The 24982-nt window shown below is 36.0% G+C and overlaps 1 protein-coding gene across 1 annotated transcript in view; it reads right to left on the bottom strand.

The window, feature by feature from the left end:
* CD2AP (CD2 associated protein) overlaps positions 1-24982 on the bottom strand; it is a 103824-nt gene that overhangs the window by 36602 nt on the left and 42240 nt on the right. The window contains exons 4-5 of the mRNA XM_065885388.1: positions 17897-17997; positions 14704-14824 (exon numbers count right to left, since the gene is read on the bottom strand). Of these exons, the coding sequence (XP_065741460.1) occupies positions 14704-14824; positions 17897-17997 (222 nt within the window). The remainder of the gene's footprint in view (positions 1-14703; positions 14825-17896; positions 17998-24982) is intronic.

Raw genomic sequence — 24982 nt, 5'->3', positions numbered from 1 at the left:
TCTAGGAGGTGGGTCAAAAAGGACCTTGCTGGGATTTATGTCAGAGTGTTCTGCCTATGCTTTCCTCTAAGAATTTTACAGTGCCTGGCCTTACATTTAGGTCTTTAATCCATTTTGAGTTTATTTTTGTGTATGGTGTTAGGGAGTATTGTAATTTTGTTCTTTTACATGTAGCTGTCCAGTTTTCCTAGCACCACTTACTGAAGAGGCTGCCTTTTCTCCATTGTATATTCTTGCCTCCTTTAACAAAAATAAGGTGACCATATGTGCATGGGGTTATCTCTGGGCTTTCTATCCTGTTCCACTGATCTATATTTCTGTTTCTGTGCCTTGATTACTGTAGCTTTGTAGTATAGTCTGAAGTCCAGGAGCCTGATTCCTCCAGTTCTGTTTTTCTTTCTCAAGACTGTTTTGGCTATTAGGTGTCTTTTGTGTTTCCATACAAATTGTGAAATTTTTTGTTCTAGTTCTGTGAAAAATGCCATTGGTAGTTTGATAGGGATTGCACTGAATCTGTAGATTGCTTTGGTTGGTATAGTCATTTTTACAGTGTTGATTCTTCCAATCCAAGAACATGGTATATTTCTCCATCTGTTTGTATCATCTTCAATTTCTTTCATCAGTGTCTTATAGTTTTCTGCATACAGGTCTTTTTTGTCTCCTTAGGTAGGTTTATTCCTAGGTATTTTATTCTTTTTGTTGCAATGGTAAATGGGAGTATTTCCTTAATTTCACTTTAAGATTTTTCATCATTAGTGTATAGGAATGCAAGAGATTTCTGTGCATTAATTTTGTATCCTGCTACTCTACCAAATTTATTGATTAGCTCTAGTAGTTTTCTGGTGGCATCGTCAGGATTCTCTATGTATAGTATCATGTCATCTGCAAACAGTGACAGTTTTATTTCTTCTTTTCCGATTTGGATTCCGTTTCTTTTTCTTCTCTGATCGCTGTGGCTAAAACTTCCAAAACTATCTTCAATAACAGTGATGAGAGTGGGCAACCTTGTTTTCTTCCTGATCTTAGAGGAAATGGTTTCAGTTTTTCACCATTGAGAACGATGCTGGCTGTGGGTCTGTCATATATGGCCTTTATTATGTTGAGGTAAGTTCCCTCTATGCCTACTTTCTGGAGAGTTTTTATCATAAATGGGTATTGAATTCTGTCAAAAGCTTTTACTGAATCTATTAGATTATCATATGATTTTTCTCCTTCAATTTGTTTATATGGTGTATCACATCAATTGATTTGCCTATATTGAAGAATCCTTGCATTCCTGGGATAAACCCCATTTGATCATGGTGTATGATCCTTTTAATGTGCTGTTGGATTCTGTTTGCTAGTATTTTGTTGAGGATTTTTGCACCTATGTTCATCAGAGATATTGACCTGTAGTCTTCTTTTTTTGTGACATCTTTGTCTGGTTTTGGTATCAGGGTGATGGTGGCCTTGTAGAATGAGTTTGGGAGTGTTCCTCCCTCTACTATATTTTGGAAGAGTTTGAGTAGGATAGGTGTTAGCTCTTCTCTAAATGTTTGATAGAATTCGCCTGTGAAGCCAGCTTGTCCTGGGTTTTTGTTTGTTGGAAGATTTTTAATCACAGTTTCTATTTCAGTGCTTGTGATTGGTCTGTTTATATTTTCTATTTCTTCCTGATTCAGGCTCTGAAGGTTGTGCTTTTCTAAGAATTTGTTCATTTCTTCCAGGTTGTCCATTTTATTAGCATATAATTGCTTGTAGTAATCTCTCATTATCCTTTGTATTTCTGCAGTGTCAGTTGTTACTTCTCCTTTTTCATTTCTAATTCTAGTGATTTGACTCCTCTTGCTTTTTTTCTTGGTGAGTCTGGCTAATAGTTTATCAATTTTGTTTATCTTCTCAAAGAACTAGCTTTTAGTTTTATTGATCTGTGCTACTGTTTCCTTCATTTCTTTTACATTTATTTCTGATCTGATCTTTATGATTTCTTTCCTTCCTCAACTTTGGGGATTTTTGGTTCTTCTTTCTCTAATTGCTTTAGGTTTAAGGTTAGGTTATTTATTTGAGATGTTCCTTGTTTCTTGAGGTAGGATTGTATTGCTGTAAACTTCCCTCATAGAACTGCTTTTGCTGCATCCCACAGGTTTTGGGTCATCGTGTTTTCATTGTCATTTGTTTCTAGGTATTTTTTTATTTCTTCAGTGATCTCTTGGTTATTTAGTAGTGTATTGTTTAGCCTCCATGTGTTTGTATTTTTTAGATTTTTTCCCCATAACTGGTATGTAGTCTCATAGCATTGTGGTCGGAAAGGATACTTGATACGATTTCAATTTTCTTAAATTTACCAAGGCTTGATTTGTGATCCATGATATGATCTATCCTGGACAATGTTCCATGAGCACCTGAGAAGAAAGTGTATTCTATTGTTTTTGGATGGAATGTCGTATAAATATCAATTAAGCCCATTTGTTTAATGTGTCTTTTAAAGCTTGTGTTTCCTTATTTATTTTCATTTTGGCTGATCTGTCCATTGGTGAAAGTGGGGTGTTAAAGTCCCCTACTATGATTGTGTTACTGTCGATTTTCCCTTTTATGGTTGTTAGCATTTGCCTTATGTATTGAGGTGCTCCTATGTTGGGTGCATCAGTATTTACAATTGTTATATCGTCTTCTTGGATTGACCCCTTGATCATTATGTAGTGTCCTTCTTTGTCTCTTGTAATATTCTTTACTTTAAAGTCTATTTTGTCTGATATGAGAATTGCTACTCCAGCTTTCTTTTGATTTCCATTTGCATGGAATATCTTTTTCCATCCCCTCACTTTCAGTCTGTATGCATCCCTAGGTCTGAAGTGGGTCTCTTGTAGACAGCAGTTGTATGGGTCTTGTTTTTGTATATATTTAAGGTAATTATCAATATATATGTTCCTATGACCATTTTCTTAATTGTTTTGGGTTTTTTTTTTTTTTTTTTTGCGGTACGTGGGCCTCTCACCACTGTGGCCTCTCCCGCTGCAGAGCACAGGCTCCGGACGCGCAGGCTCAGCGGCCATGGCTCACGGGCCTAGCCACTCCGTGGCATGTGGGATCCTCTTGGACCGGGTCACGAACCCACGTCCCCTGCGTCGGCAGGCGGACTCTCAAGCACTGCGCCACCAGGGAAGCCCTGGGTTTGTTTTTGTAGGTCTTTTCCTTCTCTTGTGTTTCCTGCCTAGAGAAGTTCCTTTACCGTTTGTTGTAAAGCTGGTTTGGTGGTACTGAATTCTCTTAACTTTTGCTTATCTGTAAATTTCTCCATTGAATCTGAACAAGATCTTTGCTGGGTAGAGTAATCTTGGTTGTAGGTTTTTCCCTTTCATCACTTTAAATATGTCCTGCCACTCCCTTCTGGCTTGCAGAGTTTCTGCTGAAAAATCAGCTGTTAACCTTATGGGGATTCCCTTGTATGCTATTTGTTGCTTTTCCCTTGCTGCTTTTAATATTTTTTCTTTGTATTTAATTTTTGATAGTTTGATTACTATGTGTCTCAGCATGTTTCTCTTTGGGTTTATCCTGTATGGTACTCTCTGTGCTTCCTGGACTTGACTTTTTCCCTTCCCACATTAGGGAAGTTTTCGACTATAATCTCTTCAAATATTTTCTGAGACCCTTTTTTTTTCTCTTATTCTTCTGGGATCCCTAAAATTCAAATGTTGGTGCATTTAATGTTTTCCCAGAGGTCTCTGAAACTATCCTCAATTCTTTTCATTCTTTTTTTATTTATTCTGCTCCCTGGCTGTTATTTCTACCATTTTATCTTCCAGCTCACTTATTCTTTCTTCTGCTTCAATTATTCTGTTATTGATTCCTTCTAGAGTATTTTTAATTTCAGTAATTGTGTTGTTCACCACTGTTTGCTCTTTAGTTCTTCTAGATCCTCGTTAAATGTTTCTTGTATTTTCTCCATTCTCTTTCTGAGATTTTGGATCATCTTTACTCTCATTACTCTGAATTCTTTTTCAGGTAGGTTGCCTATTTTGTCTTCATTTATTTGGTCTTGTAGGTTTTTATGTTGCTCCTTTGTCTGTAACATATTTTTTTGTCGTTTCTTTTTTTTTTTTTTTTTTTTTTTTTTGATGGGTGGTGCTATATTCCTGTCTTACTGGTTGTTTGGCCTGAGACGTCCAGCACTGGAGTTTACAGGCAGTTAGATAGAGCTGGGTCTTGGTGCTGAGATGAGGACTTCTGGGAGACCTCACTCTAATTGGTATTCCCTGGGATCTAAGGTTCTCTGTTAGTCCAGTGGTTTGGAGAGCTCCCACCACAGGAGCTTGGGCCCGACCTCTAGCCTGGGAACCAAGATCCTGCAAGCTTCGTTGTGCCGTTAAAAAAAAAAAAAAAAAAAAAAAGGAAGAAAGAAAAAAAGGAGCAGTACGATATCAAAGAATAAAAAACAATAAAATAGAAAGGTAAAGAATATATTAGGAAAAATAAAACTATAATTGAAACAACTGCAACAAGGTAAAATAAAACCACAGCAGAAAAAAGGCGGGGGGGAGGGGAGAACAAGCCAAAAGGAGAGATCACCAGTCACTGGGGTTTCCTCCCATACCCTTAGGTGTCTGTGGTCTACCACAGGTGCCTGGTAGGTGCCCTAGTTGTGAGGAGACACGAATTCCGCGTCCTCCTAGTATGCCATCTTGACTACACCTCCTGTGTGAAGATTTTTGATAATCAATTATGAATCAGCAGATGATTCTAAGGTGCAATTATCAGTTTGAGTATTTGATTATAGCCATAAAATAAACAGTTTCTTTTAGATCTAGTGATTCTAAACTTTACTACAGTCATTAAAGCATGTATCATTAAAATAAATGCATAGATATTTCAATTATCTAGTACTAATGGATAGGCTAATTGCTTTTGAACTCTAGAGTTAAACCTTCTTGATCCATAGCTCACTTCTTCCACTGTATATGCCCAGTTTCTTCACCTGCAAAATGGGATACTTCATAGGATTGTTATGAGAATTAAATCAGTTGATTCCTATAAAGCACTTAAAACAGTGCCTGGCTCAGGGCCTATTACTTTCAACAAGTTTAAAGATGTATTATTGAAAACTATTCAAGTGGGAAAGAGCATGATCACATAGAAGGAGCAAAAAATAAAAGGGCAACATAGACACTAGAAGGAAGAAAGCAGAGGGTCGGGGGAGAAGGCAGGGACAAAGGAGGAGAAAAGAACAAAAGAATGGAGAGAAAGGGTAAACAGAAGGTCTCATAATCAGACAAAACAGAAATCTTACCCTATAAGGTATTTCTAATATTTTTATGCCCATGTTTTATCCATCAGAGATTGTCCTTGCATTGCTAAGCTTTAAAAAAAATTATATTTGCATCTTATGTATGGCACTGTCAGTCATAAAACCTAACAGCAAATCTTCCTATTAAACCTAAAACTCTCCCTTCCTCCCTTTCTCATGAAATCTCTACAGCAAAAACTACTTGATGACTTGCACCTCCATATAAAATGACTTAAAACCACCAAGAGCCCCAAAATACAACTACTTTTTGAAAAAACAAACAAGAATCATTATGTGAACTGCACTGAGTGCTAAAGAAAAATAATATAAAGTAAGAAACCTGATGAAAATACAAAGCACTTAATGGAAGCAATCCAAGTTCACTATTAAAGTGAATGGGTCTTACATTAAGGTAAAACATGTAAACCAAGTAGAAGAACTTGGAATCTACTTTAGTTGCTGGCATAAATTCCCCCTCTTTTTACTCCAGAGAAGAATATCTTTCACCAACATTCAAAGATTTTTATGATACTCCTGCATTTCCTAAGAAAATGTTGTGTTTGTGTGTTATGGACTTAAAACCTGTATTCCTTAGTTCCTAAAAAGAATCATTTAGAAAGAGCATCTGGCTCTAACAACAACTTGTAAAGACTCATATAACATATTACCAGTAAAAGCACTGAAGCCCCAGAACATTCTTCCTTACAAAGCTGCTCACCAGGAGAAGGAGTTCAAGGTGAAAGCTAATGTGAGATTAGACACCAAAGTAAATTGTGCACCATCTTAACTCCTGGAGACTAGGCTGCAGATCACCAAATTTCTATCCACCACCTTTAGCACACCCAGGGTCCATCACCATTCTACAAGGATCCTGTGCCCCACTAGCAATAAGCATCATCTTCCTTTTCAGAGCCTGAATAATGAAATGAAACCTCAGATTGACTCCTCCGAAGAGAATGAACATAAGACACGAGAACTCCTAAAGAACAATCTATCAGAGTTTCTTAAACATTTTGTGCAATGTATCCCTCTAGTAGCCCGGTAAAGCCCAGAGGTATACATGGCTCAAATCATTTAACAATCCCTGTTGGGACCTTTTTAGTCTCCTCAAAATTCTGACCTCTCCACTCTGCACCTCATTCTTCTCTTCTCTCCTTTCTTATCGAAGAAATTAAAGGTCAGGTTATCTCGCCCTCAGCTTCTGGGCACTAACTCTGAAGTACCCCCAATAAATTGAAACTAATCATGATACCTATAATGTAAATCTCATGTCCTCCCACCTCCTGAGTAAATCCTGTTCTGCTGATAAGTCCCATTCTTCTGAATTTGCATCTTCAGCTTCTCCCTCTCTACTTGTCCTCTGCCATTAGCATCTGAAAATGATCAAGACTTCCTTCTTAAGAAAAGAAGGAAAACATTCTGGAGTATATGTTGCTACACTGCTTTACACTTACCAATCACCTCTTCACTGCTTTTGTCCAGGTCATTAATGATTTCTTCAACCCTAAATCAGGATTACATTTTATTTCTTACCTTACTTATCTTATTTAACCTTGCAGCAGCATCTGACACTACTGTCCATGTCCTCCCTGAAACACTCCCTTCCCATGAGGACCACTCACTCACAGGTTGCCTCCTGGCTCTCTCTCTGTGCCTTCTTGGTCTTCTTTTTAGTTACTCTGTCTTGGCCTAGACCATAAATGTTGCTACGCAGGATTCTATCTTAGGCTGTATTCCTTTTTCACCCTAGACATCCTCCCTAGGTAATCTCATCTAACTCCATGGTTTCTTGTATCACCTAACATACTTTCAAGCCCCAATTTTGGACATCCACCCCAAATTTCTTTTCAAGGTTTCAGACACACACATACAACTGACTACCAAATATCTTCACTTGGATGCCCTGACACCCCCACAGGACTCAAAGTCAACATCTCCAAAAGTGAATTCATCATCTTCTCCCAAAACTTATCCCTTCTCTGCAAATGACATCATCTACCCAGCTTACTGACCAAAGATCTGGTAGCCTCGACTCTTCTTTCTCAGTTATTCCCCATCATCCCATCATCACAAGGTGCAGTTCTTTATACTGCCTATTTAGCACAGGAATGCTACCCATGTTTCTCCATTCACATGATCACTCCTCTAGTTTAGGTTAATACTATTTCTACCTAAATTATCAAAACATTCTCAACTGGTCTCGCTACCCCAATCTTATTCTCCTCCAATCCACTCTTGACACTGCAACCAAACCACTCTATCTAAAAGGTAATCTGGGGCTTCCCTGGTGGCACAGTGGTTGAGAAACTGCCTGCCAATGCAGGGGACATGGGTTTGAGCCCTGGTCTGGGAAGATGCCACATGCTGCAGAGCAACTAAACCTGTGTGCCACAACTACTGAGCCTGTGCTCCAGAGCCCATGAGCCACAACTACTGAGCCCACATGTCTAGAGCCCATGCTCCACAAAAAAAGAAGCCACTGCAATGAGAAGCCCGCCCACTGCAAAGAAGAGTAGCCCCCGCTCGCCACAACTAGAGAAAAGCCCATGCGCAGCAACAAAGACCCAAAGCAGCCAAAAAATAAATAAAATAAATTTATATAAATAAAGTAATCTGATCATTTCTCTCCCCTCTAAGGCTTCTCTGTGACTTGACTACCAGTCCTGTAATGGCTTCTTAAGCCTGACCCAACAATTTCTCTAGCCTCAAAACTTACCACATCCAACTATACACTCTATAATCCCTCTGAATTGACTCTCTTTCAGGATCTTGAAACTGCTCTGCTCATTCTTTACCCTCTGCCACAAACCTGCCTAGGGATCTCCTACCCATTCTGAGATCTCAATCTTTAACTTCCTATGGGGCGCATTCCCTTACATCCTTCTCAGTCTGAGTTAGCTCTTTACACATCTACAGCACCCTGAATCTTCCTGCCACAAATATTTCTCATGCTGAATTATAATCACTTGTCTAATATTCTTTTCTTTCTCCATGGACCAAAAGCTTCAAAATGGGGAATAATCATGACTATGTTGCTCATCATTGTATTCCCATAAACATGCACAATATGCTCAACAATAAGCACTCAATATACTGAATGAACAAACATATGAATGTTGAATTAACTAAATAATAGTATTTATATTTAGAATTTCACTTCAACTTTTAAATTTCAGATCTGGGAATGCACTGAGTCCATGGGAAATGCCATCGAACCCACATATTACTGCTCTATTTCTCACAGGGGTGAAAGTACATGAAAAGACAGTTCTATAGGCATGACTGACATGCAAACACATGAGCTAAAACAGTGAGAATTACCTAACAGCCTCACCCCTATATGTTAAATAAAATAGTAAAGTAAAAAGATCCAAAGAAGAGAATTCCAGTTGTGATTTTACCACTCGGTGGTTAAATAATCTGAGTTATAATTTCTTCACCTTTAAAGTGGAGGTGACACTAACTTCAAAAATTATGAGGATTTAACATGACAAAGTATTTGAAAAGTTCTCTGTACGCCTCAAACCACTATGCATTCATTCATCCACTGAGCAACACTGCGACACTGTTTTAGAAACTAGGTATGCAGCAGTGATCAAAACAAAATCTATATTCTACTATGGGGGTAGACAGACAATAAGAAAATAAATAAGAAATAATAACGAATGTATCAAAGAAGATAAGGGAATTAAAGAATGGAAGATAGAAGCTTTTTGCTGTTTTATACAGAGTTATTAGGAAAGGCCTCACTGAAAAGGTGATTTCTGAGGAGAATCCTGAAATCAAACTGAAAGCCATTAAGAATATCTCAAAGAACATTCAGAGCAAATGTATACAGCAAGTACAAAGGCTGTGAGACAGAAATGTTCCTGACATCTTTAAAAACAGTAAGAAGACTAATGAGAACAAAGGGGATGGTTAAGTAGGAGATAAAGTCAGAGAGGCGGGGGTGAGACATTTGGTGGTGCCAGATCTTGGAGGGTTCTATAGCCAATTTAAGAAGACTGGCTTTTACTCTAAGTAAAATGGACAGCTACTGGAAAGTAAGCACTTTAACATTCAGTAGGGAGGTAATGGCAAATAACAGATTTTGCAATTATACAGGAAAAGATAACTTACACCAGGGTAGCAGCTGTTGAGGTGGTAAAAGAAAACAGATTCTGTACATTTATTTAGTAGGTGACAAAATCTGTTACTGAATCAAGTATAGAGTGTGGTATTATAAAGAGTAAAAGGTGAATCCAATTCTTTGGTCTAAGTAAAAGAAGGATGGAGTTGCCATTAGCTCAGATGAAGAAGACTGTACAGAGCAAAGTTGGGTACAGAGAAAAGAAGATCAGTTTTGACCATCTTAGTTCAAGATGCCTGTTTAGACATCAAACTGGAAATTTTTGTTAAAAAATAAATTTATTTATTTATTTTTGGCCACGTTGGGTCTTCGTTGCTATGAGCAGGTTTCTCTGTTTGCGGTGAGCAGGGGCTACTCTTCGATGTGGTGCACGGGCTTCTAATTGTGGTGGCTTCTCTTTGTTGCGGAGCACAGGCTCTGGCGTACAGGCTTTAGTAGTTGTGGCACGTGGGCTCAGTAGTTGTGGTGCACTGGCTTTGTTGCTCCATGGCATGTGGGATCTTCCCGGACCAGGGCTTGAACCCGTGTCCCCCGCATTGGCAGGCGGATTCTTAACCACTGCACCACCACAGAAGTCCAAAAATGGAGATTTTTATAGGCTTAATGTGGGGAGAAGACTTAACAAGGGATAAAATACCAGTAGATATAGTCACTGGCTTTATTAAAAAGAAGGAAAACTGAAAGCAAGTCCTACTTAGGAAATAAGTGGAATCTGAAAGGTGACAAAAAGACACTCTAAACAAGAACAGCTAAGAATATTTGACAAAATGAAAGGGCAGTCATTTCATTATAAAAACAGAAACATCACACTTCCCTAGAGAAGCAAAGCTTTTCCTGAAATTGACTACTAAAAAGATACTAATCTTGAGATTTTATATAGAAACAACTGAGTAATAGAATAGATTATAAGTTTACCACATTCCTAAATATAATAGGGGCTTTTTTTTTATAGCTTTTATACCACCGTTCTTCAATGAAAACTGAGGGCATAAAAATAAGTTACCCTAAGGCTCAGGTAATACTGTCAACCTACTGTCTAGAGTCAGAATTATCTTCTTAGCAGTAACAGCTAGAATTTAACTGGTCAAACCATGAACATCATCCTATATACTTCAGTTTATTTATTAAAAGAAGAGAAGAGCTCTACTAAATGTAAAGGAGTGTAAGAAGAAACTATGTAAAATAAACAAATGCAGTGGATATGGCATTCTAATACTATAAGCAAAAAACAAATTTAAAAATTTATTATGTACAGTTGGTAATTCTTATAACAGTTACCAGAAACATACACCATTTTACTGACTAAAAAAGACTATCAAAACACCAGTTATACATAGAAGATGTTATATTTTGTTAGGACACAGGAATAGTGGACATGAATTCTCTAAGTCATAATGCATAAGATATCAAACTCTTACATTAAAACTTAAAGGACTCTATGCCTTTATCACTAAAGTTCTAAAGACCTTATAAAGTACTCACTTCCTGGCATTTACATCAATATGCAAAAACTTTCTGCCTAAAAATTAGAGTTAAAAAAAAAAAGGAATTACAGTGTACTTCAACCACTGACTTCCCACCCCATAATCACAAAGCTCCACATTTAGAATGCACTGCTATTGGAAAGGGGTTAAGCAAGCAAGGAAGTACATTTTTAGCAGATATGATTCTGCAAGGTTACTAAAATTCAAAGAAGGCTGAATGCTGCAAGGAATGCCCAAAGTTTTATAATTATGAAAGTAATGAACTACATCCAAATTTAAATTTGTCTTTTGCTAGTGGTTCCATATGGACTTTAAATTTTGTACATATTTTAAGGGCTCAGTTTACAAGGCATCATAAAGATGATAGAAATGTCCTGTACATTTATTGTGGTAGTGGTTTTCATGGATGTATACAGTTGTCAAAATCATCAAATTATATATTTTACATATACACAGTTTACCGTATGTAAATTGTATTTCCAATAAGGTTAATTTTTTTAAATGTCACAGAAACTAGTTTGAAGGCTCTCTCACTGGCCAAACCTGGCAGTATCAAAATAAATAATAATGGCAATAATAGATTAATACCTAGTGAATAAAAAAGAAACAACTGATGAGTCCACGCTGATTTAAAAAAAAAAAAACAACTGGGGAGAAAGCAAAATTCTTCTCTATAGAAGAATGTCAAATAATAAACAGATGGGATGATGGAATTAGAAAATCATCATTTTGCAACTATCACAGTAAAAACTGATTCAGGCAAAATTTATCTGTGGATGCTTTAACTGCTGAGTGAGTCTGATGAGGAATAAGATATTTACATAGTCTCAAAGTACCTCCCCACAAGACACTTATCAATTAGAAGGAAAAAAACAGTAAACTTACAGGAGCAGCACAGCTTTAACCAAGTAATCAAATTTAACATCACCAGGAATAAAAGACACAAAGCACATGTGTCCTCCATACAATACAATGAGACATCATCATTCTGTAGCCCTATCAGTAAAATATAACCTGAAACTCCAAACTGGGATACATTATACAAAATAACTAGCCTAAACTCTTTAAAAATGTCAAGGTCAAGAAAAACAGAAAGGTTGGGGATCTATTCTAAACAAAAGAAACTTAAATAAATTCTCTGCATGGTCTTGTCTAGGAGAAAAAAATAGCTATGTAAAGTATACTAGAACAATTAAGAATTCTGTATACGGACTGTGAATTAAACAGTACTGGTAATATTAAATATCTTGATTTTGATAACTGTACTGTAGTTATAAGAGACTGCCCTTGTTCTTAGGAAATACACACTGAAGTACTTAAAGGTAAAGGAAAAAAGACCCCCAGATTTTTTTTTTTTTTTTGCGGTACGCGGGCCTCTCACTGTTGTGGCCTCTCCCGTTGCGGAGCACAGGCTCCGGATGCGCAGGCTCAGCGGCCATGGCTCACGGGCCCAGCCGCTCCGCGGCATGTGGGATCTTCCCGGACCGGGGCACGAACCCATGTCCCCTGCATCGGCAGGCGGACTCTCAACCACTGCGCCACCAGGGAAGCCTCCCCCCAGATTTTTGAATAGAAATTGAGTAATAAATTAGCAAACGAGGCAAAATGTTAACAATTGGTGGTGAATCTGGATAAAGGGTACTATGGGACCTCCCTATTTTTGCAATGTTGCTCCAAGTTAAAAAAAAAAAGTTTCAAAAAAAAAAATCACTGTACTGCAGTTTAAAGGATGGACCCATAAAGTGAGAGGTAGTGCGCAAAAGTACACAGGAATGAGATCAGAAACAGAAAATTCTTAGAAGTCTTGAGTCTTCTAAGAATATGTATGTAGAGTAATATTAAGTGGTAATTTCTAAAAGTTTTAGGTTTCTCTGTTACAGAATGAGAGGGTGGTACTAGGACTTTGTAGCTCTAAACCTAGATGTCTGTGAGCTTGCTCTATCATTTCATGCCCTATTCTACCACTTCATTACTTGACTCTTTTCAAAGCTCAACACTTTCTTCAGAAGGAGAAAAAAACTGCATAAATCTTTCATGTGCAAACAAACCATAATTATGGATGAGGATAAAAATTTCAGAGAACTTTCTTTATAAGGTTTAAAATGGTAGAACTAAAAATGCATCACAAAAACTTCAGGAATTATCTCAACAATGATTTCTAGATACCTTTTATAAATTATGTTTAATATTACCATCTATTAAATGTAAAATGATTTAATTTTTTTCTCTAAAATTTTTTCCCTCACCATTGAGGACAGTGAGACTTACAAATTGCATTTGCTACACATAACAACCTTATAATGCTTTCCTATTTAATTTCAAAATACTGAAGGTACTGACAAAAAGAAGCAAAAGAAACTAGGTTCAAAACAATCTGCAATGTTGCAAGCATTATGCTTAGAAACTATCTTGCTAGTTCACAGAACAGTCCTCTTAGGTAAAAATTATTATTCCCATTTTGCACACTAAGAAACTACAGTTAAGCAAAGATGACCAAACCACACTCCATGCCATCATGGAGCCCAACATCCTAGACAGATTAAAAAACAGTAGTGTCCACTGGAATGCAATATGAAGTACTAAGTACAGAAACAGTCTGGACAACCTTAAGACTTCATCTCATTGTTTTGAATGATATATAGTTGCTATGGTCTGCAAATTTGTGTCCCTGCAAAATTCCTAGGCTGAAATCCTAACCCCACAAATTAAGAGGTGGGGCTTTTGAGAGGTGATTAGGTCATGAGGGCAGAACCCTCAGGAATGGGATTAGTGCCTTACAAAAGAGGCTCCAGAGAGATCCCTTGTCTCTTCCACCATGTGAGGACAAAGTGAGAAGTCACCAACCATGCATCAGGAAGAGGGCGTCACTAGAAGTCAACTATGCTGGCTCGCCTTGATCTTGGACTTCCCAGCCTCCAGAACTGTGAGAAATAAATTTCTGTTGTTTATGCTACCCAGTCTGTGGTGTTTTGTTATAGCCGCCCTAATGGACTAAAACAATAGTCTTCATATCTTGACATTACACTGTCTTTGAAAAAAAAGGCGATACTGGCAACCCTAAGGTTATATGTCTATACCTCAATATCTGAATCTATCTAACCATTATAAAACTGCCAAATAATACTAGTTAATGCAAGTACAAAACCCTGAACATTCTCATTACACATACTTTTCCATAAAGAAAAAGATCTACTTATCCCTACACTACCACTTATGAATTTAGTTTCTCTTAAAAAAAAAAAAAAAATTCTCCTAAATCCCACAGCAATTCACAGACGTAAAAAAAATTAAATCTAGCTTTGGGATAAAATCTTTTTCAATCGTACTTTTGAATAGTGAACAAATTTAAGATTAATTTATAGGTGAGTCTCTAAATGACAGAGATCACAAAATAATTTAAATGACATTCTGGCTGCACATGGAAAACAAAATCTATTGTGTGAATATAGAAAATAACCAGAGGAAGATTTTTTTTAAACTTCTACTATTTCTGAAGTAGTTCAGCCATCTGCAAACTCTGGGCAAAATTGTATATAAGTAGGTCTTAAGTGGAAAGAAATGAGATAACATAAGTAGTATTGTTTCATAATAAGGGTACTATACATTTACTTCAGGTTGAAGCAGACATTGGAAGGAAAAATAGTAAATTCTTTGCCTAGATATTTAGGCAAATACTCACTTTAAGTCCCTGTCATAAAGTGCTTTTTTTAAGGTAGATAAGATAAAGCTCTTAGTTCAAAAGTAAGACTAGAGTTTTTAAAAATACAAAATAAACACTAGATCAAATATAAAGTTTATTTAAATCTATTCAAATTTTTTAAATAGTCTACCTGAATCATCCTGGGCTTCATGAGCTTCACCATCATCTGTTACCTCTAACTCTTTCACAAAATTTGAGGGGAACAGTCCCAACTTGTTGTTCAGGGTTCCACTCCACCAGCCTTCTTCTACCTGAAAGAGTTCATAACTCAAAGATAATAAAAATTTCTCTTAAGTCTTCACTTCCCCCACAGAAAAACTGAGCTATAGAAGTGAATGAGCACAAAGTTAGTGATGCAAAATAATCCCTTTAAATCTACAAGAAAACACAAAGGGAAAAAATATATTTTGAGTAGATTAAATCTGTGTGGATTGGATTAATCGTCTATGGGATTAATCATATATCAATAGCACTTTGCAACACTTAACAACGAGAATTTATGATCAACTGTAATCTATGAAGCAAGTAATTTTCATGAAAGTATCAGATAACCAAGAATAATGTATTAACAGCAACAAGGAGATAGCTCTCTTCTGGAATGTCACTGTTTTAAACACTATGGAGCCTCTGTCTGTAGTTATACATTATTTAAGCATCTGAAAATTTCTGATTTGGAAAAAGTTTTATGAATATAAGAATATAACTTCCTAAATGGCACAAAAAATTACTAAGTAATTTATCTATTTTACTTGAACAGTGAGTCTTAACCCAAGTATGAAAAAGAATCACTTATTTTTAAAAGTCCAGATGCCAGGCTCAACTGAACACTCCCAACCCCAACCAGAAATATTCTCAGGAACGAAACTCCTTAGAAAAATGTTTACATTCACAAATAATGAGGCTTATTATTATTTAATAATAATAAGTTATGAAGTTATTTAATGATATTAATAACTTTTAAAATGTATAATTTCTTCTAAGGATGCTAAGAGGTCTTAATAAGTAAAAATAATTTTTTAAAGAGTAAACTATTTACTATCAAAATTTACTTGACAGCAGTACATGCAATATCATAGCTAGAAAAGGCTCTTTTTTCTGTTTAAAATATTTAAAAAATATTTTTCATCTCATCACAGTTACAAAGGAAAATTTAATAAGTTATTCATCCAACAGGCACTATGTACAAGTCATGGTGTTAACTGATATGAAAATATTCAAATTTGCACATGAGAAATCTCTGTCCTTGAAAAAAACAATCTAAAGAAGAAAACAAACAATGAGCAGATAGTTACAATATAATGTGAGAGGTGTTATAGCAAAAGTGTGAACAAAATGCTGTAGGAGCACAAAGGAAAGGCATATACGAATAAAAAAACGCTCCCCTAAAAGCAAATGGCAAAAGAGCTGGACAGTTAAGGCTAAATGAGAGTTTACCAGACACAAAGCATGTGAAAAATGTGGTACCATAAAAATAAAGGACTTATTAATGGAATATATAGCTGAAATACGAGGTGCCTAGAATACATGCTATTTAAGAGAGAAATACAAGGCAGTAAATATGAAGAGTTTAGAATTTTTAGCAGACTTAAGGAGGCACCAAAGGATTGAGAGTTCTTCAAACCAGGTGTGATGGAAATACGTAGAACAAACTGGAACGGGTACAACTAAGGGAACATCATCAAACTGTTAACTACACCTGAAATCCCAAATTGACAGCAATTGGGTAGTTAGGGTAAATAACTCTATAAAATTCCTATTAATTAAGGAATTCTTACAAGGCAGGGTAGTATAGTGGTAAAGAGCACCGACTCAAAAACAAATTGTGTGGGTTCAGATTCTGGTGCTCTGCACGCCAGGCATATGAACTTGCATAAAAATACCTGAAACAAGATCACCTAACCCACATGCTCATCTACACGTAATCTTGACAGTCCTCCCACCGATTAAGTGGCAGGCTTTGTCCCCACTCCCTTCAATCTTGCTGGCTTATGACTTTCTTGTAACCAACAGAATGTGGTGAAAGTGATACTATCACTTTCAAGGTTGGATTATAAAAGGCTATCACTGTGTTCACTGAAATGCTTACACTTAGAGCCCTGAACTGCCATGTAATAAGTCCTACTATCCTGAGACACCTGAGAGCCCAATACAGTGAGAAAGCCAAGCCAAATGGAGAGGTTACATAATGGCTTTCCATAGGGAGTCCTGGTCTTTGAGGCTTCTAGACACTAGACATGTCAGTGAAGGAGCCTTCCTATGATTTTACCTGTACCCAACTTTGAACCTTTCCAGTTGAGGCCCCCAGACACCACAGAACAGAGACAAGCCATCCCTCTGTGCCCTATCTGAATTCTGGACCCACACAACTAACAAACCTAACAAAACAGTTGTTTTTTGCCACAAAATTTGGAATGGCGTGTCATGCAGCAACAGTAGATAAGCCAATCACTTATCTCTGTGATTCAGTCTCTTGTTTGTAAAATAGGGGTAAAAATTCCTATCTCCTTAAGTTGTTTAGAAACTTAAAGGAAATAATAAGTGTGAAACACTTAGAATGGTGCTTCAGACATAATAGAGGCTCGATAAACACTATTATTATTGCCACCTGGTAGAAATAAACCAGAACTGCCTTTTGTCTAAACACATTGGAGTTTAACATAACAAGTGATAAATTACATATTAGCACACAAAATCAATCTCAGTGGCAATACATGATATCAAAACATACACTCTGAAAATGGCATCTTTAGCTGCTAAATAAAACTTTAATATTTCTTTAATGGTAAAAGCAGAGATATGAAAGGTTATTTTTTTTTAATATTTTAAAATCTCATTCTAAGATACTAAGATGAGGGAAAGTGCTTTTGGGTTAATATTTGAATGTGATAATTCAAACAAGACAAAACTTTTTAAAACATTCTGCTTTCGTATACCTTTGCTTTGCAAAAAGTAAAAAATCCTTCTATTTTTATGGCTTGTACCTAAAGTGAATTAAGAATCAAAGAAAAGGTTTATATTCTTAGCTACTTAGATTATATTAACTTGAGCTAAAAAAAAGCTTATTTTATTCTTAAAGTCAACAGATACAAATTCAGTACACAAATACAGGCATAGCAAGGATGAATAAAGCTTTATTTCTACAGATAAGACAGCCTTACTTTAAGTCATTAAAGATCCATTTTAAAGTCTGTATCTTAAAATTAAAAAAAAAAGAAACTGGAAAAATAAATTTAACAAATTAATATTCTTACAAAGCATTTTTCTAATCCCCAGAGCATCAATTCCAATTGCTGCTTTATCTCTAAAACATGTTTTTGCCTTACCTCTTCACTAATATCAATAGTATCTCCCACTTTCAGCTCCAGTTCATCCTCATTTTGTGGAATGTATTCAAAGAGAACTTTACACTGACGCTTCTTGGTCTCTAAAGGAGGTAACACAAAAAAATTAAGAAAAATCATGAAAACAAACAGTAGCACCTTTATTTACATACTATGCTTATCGTCATAGGATTTGCATGTATGAATAAAAACAGTACGTGGAAGCACTCTCAACAGCTAACCACAATCTACTCTGGCTGGCTTTCCACCTTGTCCCCACGTTACTATCTCTTCATCCTAAAATAAATTCACACCGACTACAAATAAGGTGGGCTCCCAGCAGTGAAATCTATTTATGTATCTGATCCCACTGATTATACAAAAGTAAAATACCCACTGCTAATTTTGAGACTGGAAACAGAGACAATAAAAGGCACTGTTGGCACAACAAATTTATCACAGTCAAGTCCTCCAAGCCAGTGATTTTCAGACTACTTCCTGATCAAAGCTACAGATACTTCAAATGCACTAATTTAAGAGTAGCTGTGTCAAAAAAAAAGACAAAATGCACAAATCCAAAATGTATTTTATCTTCTTTAAGCTCTATTTTCTGACATAAAAATCAAACTCAGGTGAAGGTAAAAATAATTTTACTTTAGCTTTTCAAACAAGCTTTATTTATTCAGACAAGTAATGTTTAGGAAATGTAGGCCTTTAAAAAATGTAACGATTCTTTTTAATGAGTATGAGTATCTTTTTAAATGAGTTAAAGTGAAGAAAGAGTATTAATTAGCCTCCCGCCCCCAAGCATATATATCAATTAGCTTTGAACAACCTAGTTATATTTTTTTCTGTGAAAACACTGAAATTTTATTGATATACTGCAAAAGACATTCACACCAAAATTTACCAAGTATGTGAGCAATTTTAGAAGCATAGAGACGAAAGTATTTTTACCATGCATTTCAGAAATTTCCCCAAAACGTGAAATCAGTACATATTTATACTACAGAACAAAAAAAGTAATTCGTAATTGTTTACATTTCACAAGCCAGTGTCCTATGTCTTATAAAATGCTCTTCAGAACTTCAAATAATAGTAAATGTAAATGTCTGAAAATTGAAATTTAAACATGTACCCTCCTCTGCCCAATACTTTCATTTAAGCTGTTAGTGAACCACACAAGAGAATCAGTATTAAATCTTCTCTGAGAGCAGGTCCCCCACCATTTGTACGTGGGCAACACACATTTGTGCAGCTCTTTTGCTTGCTGTTATTATGTGCAATGTTTTATGAAAGAGACAATACAACTGAGCACACACTGCAGGTGGCCAACAATCTCAGGGAAAGCCAGGGCAGCTCAGGAGGCCTGGCCGCCGAGCCAAAGCCCCCCCACCAGTGGAAGCAAAAGCTGTATCTACAGAAATGGACACCGGATGAGGACATTTAAAAGAGCTTTGCAGAATCAGAACCTTTGCCAGCAAAGACACCAGAACTTCACACTTCCCCAAAGAGCCTGCCCTATTTAGCCAAGAAAAAGGAAAATCACTCCCCGTACACTTCATGTGCCAATCAGACACCTGCCAGTTAAACCAACGGGAGTCACGGCAGCAGCAAGGATGCGCTCCTGGCAGCTGTCCAGGCTGGATGCCGCGTCCTCCCACCAGAGGACAGCGGCCTGACCCCGCCCAGCAGCGCTCTGGGCCCCTGAGGCCCCGTGAGGCCCCACAAGGAGCTGAATGTCTTATTTTACAGATGAGGAAACTGACAGCCAGAGGGTGATCCACGCCTGCTCACGGGACACAACACTTGACAACAGAGTTTACTTCTCATTTAGGTGGCGGTTTATACCTGGGACATACACAAACTTGGGCACCTGTGCTTTCTGATGTATAAAAAGAATAAAGATCTTGGGGTCAGTCCCAACAGTCATGTCCTATCAATGCTCTCTTTTCCACTTAAAACCTAGTTATAGTCTAATCAAAAGCTTTGTTTTTGTTGTTTTTCCTTTCACACTAGCATAATTCTCCAGAGTCTCTTCTTCCAAAATAATGTGCAAAATTATCTGAAAAGGAATTTTTCATTTTTCAAAGGAAAATCCACATTGGATAAAAACATCTCAACAGCCCCTACTATTGCTATAAAATGTGAGTCATTTATTTAAAAAAGAAAAAGTTTTCATATGATTCCATATTTTTATACGGTTCACTCATAAGTTAAGGCGAGTGCCTATATTAAACTTATCTATTAATTGGCAACACAATTAAAGAAATATGGAGATTCTTCACATTTCAAATGGCACATACAATGGTCTACCCATACATATTGGTCAATAAATATTCACTGAATTTCTAAAATGTATCAGAACCTTTACCAAGCAGAAAAGAAAATGCATGTAAGAGTAGAACTGTCAATAAAAGGATATGCAAAATTCAATTTTTTAAAATAACTATAACGAGTATTTCCTTAAGTAAACTCCATATAGCTTTTCAGATCTACAAAGAAATTAATGATAAAGTTTTGTGGGTTTTTTTGTGGTACGCGGGCCTCTCACTGTTGTGGCCTCTCCCATTGCAGAGCACAGGCTCAGCAGCCATGGCTCATGGGCCCAGCCTCTCCCCGGCATGTGGGATCTTCCCGGACCGGGGCACGAACCCGCGTCCCCTGCATCGGCAGGCGGACTTTCAACCACTGCGCCACCAGGGAAGCCCTCAAGTTTTTTTTTTAATCAGTATTTTATAAATAAACCCATTAATAAGGAAGAGGATAAACAAAGTACAACAAAGACAGGGACATATGTTCATCTTTTATGTACCAGTACCACTCCAAGTCCTTCACAAACATCTCCCACACAAAAGGTCATAAAAACTTGTTATACATATCATTTTACCAATGAGAAACAGGAACTCAGCAGTAATTGTCCAAGACTGCAAGAAAGAGGCAAAACTAGAAGACACTCACTTCTGACTCCTAAGCCTTTTATCTTCCCACTGTATCAGGCTGTCTCCTTTACAGATTAGAGTGCTTTAACAAAGCTCATGCACTCTAGTCACGTTGGATCCTTACTCCCTGAAAATACCATGGACTTACTTATCTCCATGGGTCTTCCAAGGGCTGCAATTCTAACTAGAATAGAAGGCCATACTCCCCAATCTTTACGTAAATGATATGTCCTACCTAAAGAAGAGCTTAAATACACCTTGCTCAATGACTCCAGTATAGAACTGCCCTTTCATTTGAATCTTAACTGCACAGTATATATATCTCTAGTATGGTTCTTAATAGTATAAAACACTATAATAATAATTACAAACATTTATCGAGCACTTCTTATAATATTTACTTAATGTGTTAATACCTCTAAAACCCTATGAGGTATAATCATTACTATCACCCCTGTATCACAGTAACTTGATGTTTTCCTCTGTTAAACTGTGAGTTTTGAATCATTATCCATACCCAGCTTTATTTGGCAGATTTGACTGTCCATACTAACATTGCTCTTATGGTCTTCATACCCACAGGTATTATGGTATTCAACACATAAATGTCAAATAACTTCAGAAAAACCTTTTAGAAATATTTTATATTTTTTGAAAAACAAAACCAAATTGTGTGAAATTACACACTAAAGTGACCTTCCTTGTTGTTTCTACTAAAACAGAAAATCCTGTGTTTTCAAATGTAGGTCATCAAAAATGGCAAGTATTTCATGGTTCTAAAAAATAGATCTAAATATTCAGATCAAACAGAGTTCTTAAACTGTGGAACTATTTCTTATTGAAGAATAGTTTTAATTTTTCCAGCAAATGCTAAAATAAAAAGCATACCATACTCAGAAGCTGGGAGGTTGAATGCTAAAATTTCAGAGATAGCAACAAAAAGATTTCTGATCCATTTTTGGTTTCATTTGGTTCTGGAAAGTATATCTTCAGATTTTATTATAGCATTTAAAATTTTCTAATATAAAAAAATATTTTTTTAATCAATTTTTTCTCCAGTAAGCAAAGATAATCATCAAGAGTTAAGAAACATTAAGACTGAGCCATTTGCTACATGGCTGAATCTTCTTTAAAATTTTTTTCTTATTCTCAGCAATAAAAAAATCATATTACTTAGGCCATTAAGTGAAAAATTCAAGCTATTCGAGATTCTAGCTATACTGCTGATATACCACTTAAGATAATCAAAATCTTAGAAAACATGATCGTCACAGTCACGAATAAAAAAAAACTCATGTGCTTAGGGATGAAGTATCATGTCTACAATATACTTTCAACTGATTTAGTTTAAAAATGTATTTATACATGTATATAGAGATAAAGCCAATATAACGAAATGTTAACAGCAAGCTTAGGTGAAGAATATACCATGTTTACTGTACAATTATTATTTCAACTTTTCTGTAAGATTTTAAGTTTTTCAAAATAAAATACAAAATCAAAACACCCTACCCCATTCATTTATTTGAGAGGCCACAGCTGGGGAGGAGTCATTTGAGTGAGTCATTTTCCCCTTGTAAGTCAGAATATTTTAATGTCAAAGAGCAGAGCCTGAAATAATATGCCCCCCCTTTTTGTAATGTATGCTGTAAAGATGTATAGTCAGTGGCCATATTTTGATGATATTCAGAACTTTCATTATCTTCTTCAAAAACGACTCAGAATTGGGAGGCATGCTACCAATTGTTCTCTGAGAATGAAACACTGTGTAGATTAGCATTTTAGTCAACTAATTTTTCATGTATCATTTTTTTCTGTATAACTACTAGTGATCTATCAGTATCAATCTAAATGTATCTTTTACATTCAAAACAATTATTAACTAGGTGAAAAATCACTTCTGTAGCATGAGTTCCCACTAATAAGGAATACAAAGTTACAAGCACTGATGTCTTCCCTCACACATGCCTTAAGTAGATTCACATCTGGCATCAATTTTTTTCCAAAAGTAAAGTGAAATATCTACTAATATTCCATACTGTATGTTATATAGAACTGTGATGCTGAAAGATGTCATTTATTAATGCAAGTAAACTACACCATTATCTTTGTGCCTGATTTTACAAGGGTCTCAGCAGTAATGTCATTTGTACATGTTTTTGCTATGAGAAGTGTAAACAGGTTCTTTTCTGTAACTTTAGCAACTTATTGCAATCAACTTTATCCTGAAAAATTTTCTGTGCTCACTCTAGAAAATACCTGTCTTACTAAAGAGGATATCATAGTTAACTTACACACAATAGCAAAAGTTTCAATGGTTTTGTGACTAGACTTTGCAAAAAGGCCAACACTTTTTGGCTTTGGAGACTAGAGAAAAATAGCTAACAATTCCAGTCTCCAGATATCATACTATCTATTTGAACTTCTCCTTTTAGTTGCTTAGACAAAATTCAACACACATGCAGATTCACCTGTCTTGGCACACAAAGATTTGAAATGAACCTTCACAATGCAGGCTTTATCATTACCAACCTTAAAATGTTTTTTTTTTAAATATTAATGGTATTGATTAAAAGGGTATATACTATTATTTAACATTACAATGAACGGCTTTTGAATAACTGATCTATTCCATAAATTAAGGATATGATTCAAACTAACAGTAACAACAACAAAAAAAAATCTGATAAAGAAAAAAAAAAACATTAGCTGCTTTTCCTGGAAAAGTAATCTGAAAGCAAAAACAACCTGCATCCTGTTTTAAATGTTAGCTAGCACCAAATGACCAATTCAGTCTTTGCAGCACATGTACTTAAAAACAAATTATGGAGGATCCTTAGGAAAAAGCCTAAGCCTCCTGGCACCAACTATATAATGGTTTCTCTTTCTTACAGGAAAATGAATTATGACCAGGGTTCTCAAGGAAGGTAAAATTTAGAGTCCTTTCCCATTAGGAGACAAAATAACCTTGATGTCCTTTGTCCAGCCTCTACTTAAGATGAAATTTGTCCCTTTATAGCTCAGTAAAGCTAAAGAAAGTAGTAAATAAGTTTTACAACAGAGGTCACAAATAACCCTTTTGTGGGTCTAGAATTCTCCTTGTGCATAGAAATTCTATATAGAGATTCACCTGTAGGATGTGGAAATACTGTTATCTATCCCCCAATCCCCAAACAGAGTTAAAGAGTCGAGGACAACTAGAACTAGTAAACTGCCCACCCTCAGGCAGTACGCTGACAGCAGTATGGGTAATATCTAAATATTGTTTGTACATTGCATTTACTGGGAAACAAAGAACACCTATAACCCTTTATTGGTCTGTCTCAGTGTCATGAAACCTGTTTTTTATGAAAATCTGTTTTCATTTTATGAAAATAATCAAAGGGTGATATAACCCAGAAAGTGGACGTTTCCCCAAATTCATAGACAGTAGCACAGAAAGTAACAGGTTGAGATATGAGGACAATATAAAAATCATAAATAGTCTTACATTTGTGAAATATATGTAAACAAAATTTCTTTATATTATAGACTACTTGGCACATAAGGCATTTTAGTACCAACATCAAGCACAAGGGACCACAACATCAAAGACACTGATTGAAGATAAATGTGGTTAAATACTCATTTATAACATATTAAATCAAATTGAACATAGTAGTCAGTATTCAGTCTCTCAAGGGGCTGCAGGTTGACTATGTTAAAACACTATCCGCTCCCATAAATGTAGTACTTCTTTGTATATGTTTAATGCTTTTTTGAGTAACAGTCTTTCCAAGACTAAGTTTTTGAGAACAGCAATATTACCAGTCTTTTTTTCTTACAACTTTCTCACCAGCAGTAAAATAAAACTCAAGAGTTTAAGTGATCTAAGGTTGTAAGACAGACTCAAATTCATGTCCGATTTTAAACATGGTGCTCTCTCTCTATGCTAAACTGTTCTCTTAACATATTTACACTGAATACTTAAAACGCACTCTGCTGGGCCAGCCACCTTGGAAAACTGAATGTACATGTTCAGATGTCTAACCACTAAAGAAAACGTTTTATCAAATGCTTACATCTATACTGCTTAAGGATGAGCATTTTAGCATCCCATTAAATAAATGATATTAAAGTAAATTTAAGGCAAAGTGTTAACTATTTA

Source organism: Phocoena phocoena, chromosome 10 (assembly GCF_963924675.1).
Source record: "Phocoena phocoena chromosome 10, mPhoPho1.1, whole genome shotgun sequence".
In the NCBI taxonomy this organism is placed as follows: domain Eukaryota; kingdom Metazoa; phylum Chordata; class Mammalia; order Artiodactyla; family Phocoenidae; genus Phocoena; species Phocoena phocoena.
The sequence above is the reverse complement of the archived record's forward strand: the minus strand, read 5'-3'. Positions and strand labels throughout refer to the sequence as shown.